This window comes from Zingiber officinale, chromosome 3B, assembly GCF_018446385.1.
Source record: "Zingiber officinale cultivar Zhangliang chromosome 3B, Zo_v1.1, whole genome shotgun sequence".
NCBI lineage: Eukaryota > Viridiplantae > Streptophyta > Magnoliopsida > Zingiberales > Zingiberaceae > Zingiber > Zingiber officinale.
In genome coordinates, this window is record NC_055991.1 from 38,852,128 (window position 1) to 38,855,780 (window position 3,653).

At 37.8% G+C, this 3,653-nt stretch overlaps 1 protein-coding gene across 1 annotated transcript; it reads left to right on the forward strand.

The window, feature by feature from the left end:
• The first annotated feature begins 1,024 nt into the window (after positions 1-1,024).
• On the forward strand, positions 1,025-2,363 carry LOC121968224 (BURP domain-containing protein 2-like). Its single transcript, XM_042518685.1, has 3 exons — positions 1,025-1,095; positions 1,255-1,378; positions 1,476-2,363. Exons 1-3 carry the CDS (start codon positions 1,057-1,059, stop codon positions 2,063-2,065), a joined length of 753 nt encoding a protein of 250 aa, XP_042374619.1. The 5' UTR covers positions 1,025-1,056; the 3' UTR covers positions 2,066-2,363.
• The last annotated feature ends 1,290 nt before the right edge of the window (positions 2,364-3,653 follow it).

Sequence of the window (3,653 nt, forward strand, 5' to 3'; positions counted from 1 at the left end):
TAGCCCATCCATCAGTTGCACTTGCTATGTTGCCGGAGCTTTCCTGGAAAACAGCTGCCCTCCCGAACATTCTCATCCCTAGCCGCAACCATGACCTCCTTCACCACCCTGGTTCATTGATTATTTTTTTAATTATGTATATTTATATTACAATATGATCTTGTTAATTTGGAATCCAAATATGTATATCAATTGAATGGTAGAGACGAGCTCGATTTTACAGTTCACTCTGCTTTGATTTTTTCTTTATTTACCTACTTATTCTTATTGGACATCTGATCACATCTGCCTGGATTTACCAATTACTCAATAGATTATTTACCCTTTGGTCTGCCTAAACTTGTCAGTTATTTAGTAAACTTTTCATTCTTACTAGTCATCCGGTCAAATTTTAACTTGACTAGGTTAATCTATTTCATTAAATATATTGTCAAATAAATATTAAAATTCTGGAGACTGATTATATCATCTATGAGAACGTGAGAGGATGATGCTGTAATTAAGACATGAGGTATTATTACATGAGATCTTGGGATCAAAACTCGACGTGTCAGAGTATGTCTCCCTCCATATTTTGTCATCTGCACTAATGGCTGTTAGACATTCATGATTTATCTCTTTCGTGTTGACCTAAGGATGAGTTAACGGGGACGTTAAAGATGAGCGAATCACGTTTTTACCACACATGAGAGAATTACGCCATGTCAACATTCCATTTTTTTTTTATCGAATGTATACATCAGCCGTCTCATGATAATTGTCAGGAATAAATTCCCTCTGAATTAAACTCACCCTTAGTCTTTCAGGGACCACTATTTGTCTCCTAAATTTTTTTTGTTTTTTCCGTTATCCGATTTATCCATTTTCTGCGTATATAATTCAAAGCATTGCACTGTACTGTGCATTGATTATAAGAAAATATATTAATACAACGTGAAATGCATGTGAACTACGAAAATATTTCCACTTCCTTCTCCTCTATATAAGTGAGCCAGAGTGCATCTCCATAAACACTTATCTACCAATCCTCAATTTCTACTCTGCATTATATAGTGCATGGCGAACCACCTCATCGTGTACCTGTTCTTCCTCGGGGTGAGCAAATTCATACCACTCGTAATATTAACCAACGGAACTTGGTTTGGTTGAATCAGTCAGTAATCTGATTCAATAGATTTGCCTTGTATGACGTTTGTTTGTTTTCTTCAATTAATTATGTGCGCATGAATTTTGATTTTATCGAAATGGTTGCAGCTCCTCGCCGGACTCGTAGCCCATCCATCATTTGCACTTGCTTCGTCGCCGGAGCTCTACTGGAAAACTACTCTCCCCAGCACTCCCATCCCTAGCTGCATCCATGACATCCTTCACCCCCCTGGTTCATTGATTTTAATTTATCCATGCATATTTTTGTTACAATATGATCTTGTTAATTTGGAATCCCAATATATATATAGCCATTGAATTAATTGCAGAGACGAGCCCAGGCTTATGGGCGTCGCAAGGGTCCGAAGAGGAAGTGGTGATTCCCGGACTCTCCTCCATTTACTACAACGCCGCCACCGCAGCGCAGCTCCGCGACAACTCCTCCCGGTCTCTGTTTTTCCTCGAGAAGGACCTGTTTCTAGGAGCCACCTTCGACTTGCAATTCAAGCGATCCATCCCCAAACACGCCGACCTCCTCCCTCGCCGCGTGGCCGACGCCCTCCCCTTCTCCTCCAACAAGCTCCCCGACGTCCTTGCACTTCTCTCAGTCAACCCTAACTCGAAGGAAGCCCGGGAGATGAGCGCGACCCTAGAACGGTGCGAGCGCACGGCGAATGCAAGGGAGACGAAGCACTGCGCCACCTCCATCGAGTCCATGGTCGACTTCGCCGTCTCGGCTCTGGCCACCGACTATGTCAGCGCGGTGTCGACAGTCGCGAACTCCACGGCGGCGGAGGCCATGAAGCGATACGCGGTGGAGGGGTTCGAAAGGATGGGCGGGGGGGGCTGGGCGTGTTCTGCCACGCCGAGCCGTACGCGTACGTTGTGTTCCACTGCCACGCGGTGGGGAAGGGGATGATGAGGGAGTACGCGGTGAGCTTGAAGGGGAGCGACGGGAGCCGAGTGGAGGCGATCGCAGTTTGCCACCTGGACACGACGTCGTGGAATCCGCAGCACTTGATGCTCCAGGTGCTGCAGGTGAAGCCGGGGAGTGCAGAGCTGGTGTGCCATTTCCTGCCCAGCGACCATGTCCTGTGGACCCCACGCCAACAACTACTGTGACTAATAATCCAAAGGGCTGCCATGTCTATGTAGTCTACGCTCTTGTTGTCTTCAATAACGACTGCAGTTGTCGACTGCAGATGAAGTAGTGTGACGTCGTGGTGGTCGGTGTCTATGACTATGCATTAATGGATAGCTTTGCTTTCCGTTAAATATATTTACCAAGTATTCGTAATCGTAAATCCCTGTATCAAAAATTAAAAATTTTACTCTTTTAAAAAACCTCCCTTTACTAGTCGTGTCCAACAATTTTTTTATGACTCCATTGACATCAATGTACTTATTTTTTATAATTTTTCATTTATTTTTATTTATAATTTCATTTACTATATATAATATTAGTTAATATTTAATTTAATATTTATAATTATTTAATATTTTAAATTTTATACATTTTTAATGTAAACATAATAATTCAATAAAAATAAATAAATATTTAACAAAAATATATATGAAAAAAATTAAAGAAACATTAAATAGGCAGCTGTTATTTTTTTTTAAAAAAAAATATATAAATCGGTCCTAAAATTTTAAAACTGATTTATAGAAAAAAAAAATCCCACTCATGTAATAAGGTGGGATTTATAACGGAGAATTTATAAAATAATCTGATACTATAAATCTTCATTGCAGGTGCTCTAAAGGGCATCATTTCTAATTGCTATTACCAACTAACAAATATAAAACAAAACAAAAATTAAAGGACGTTTTCTTTTAATTATTTTTTATTCCAATATTTTTCTTTACCAAATTTACCTACTACATACCCATTCATTTTCAATTGTGTTCATTGTATACTCTCACTTGTTCATTTTTAGATTTTTATTTTTATAGTCTTTGTCAATTTTCTAAAAACTATTAGATGAGCGTATGTTTACTAAATTTTATATGTAATATTCGTTTGTGCAAAGAAGACTTCGACACTTATTATTTACCTTTGTTTTTTAATTGTAACTAATTTAGATAATATATCAATTTTAATTAAAATTATTATATATATCTAAACTATTTAAATTTTAAATATGATGTCTATACTATTTTATATGTTAGGATCGTGAGCTAAATAGAATGAACAATTTCGATCATATCATCCTTGAGAATGCAATGAAAACTTGAAACCCAACACAATATAAAATCAATTTTATTTGGTTTACAGCTTCTCAAGACCACTACATCCGAAGTCTAATCCTAACAACTACATCTAAAGTCTAGTTCTAACGACGGTCACCATTAACCTTCTCATTCTTGGATACCTTTCAAAGATGAAAAAGTCTTTTACAATTTATTCTTACAATAACACAATAAAAAAATAAAAATACAAATACAAGCAAAAATTAAAATAACTTTTCATAATGATCCTTGCTTTTGGTTATTCATTTGTTGCA

Coding starts and splice junctions, on each gene's coding strand:
- LOC121968224 (XM_042518685.1), top strand. CDS start 1,057: ATGGCGAACCACCTCATCGTGTACCTGTTCTTCCTCGGG. Junction 1,096..1,254: donor TGTACCTGTTCTTCCTCGGG/GTGAGCAAATTC, acceptor AAATGGTTGCAG/CTCCTCGCCGGACTCGTAGC. Junction 1,379..1,475: donor TGACATCCTTCACCCCCCTG/GTTCATTGATTT, acceptor AATTAATTGCAG/AGACGAGCCCAGGCTTATGG.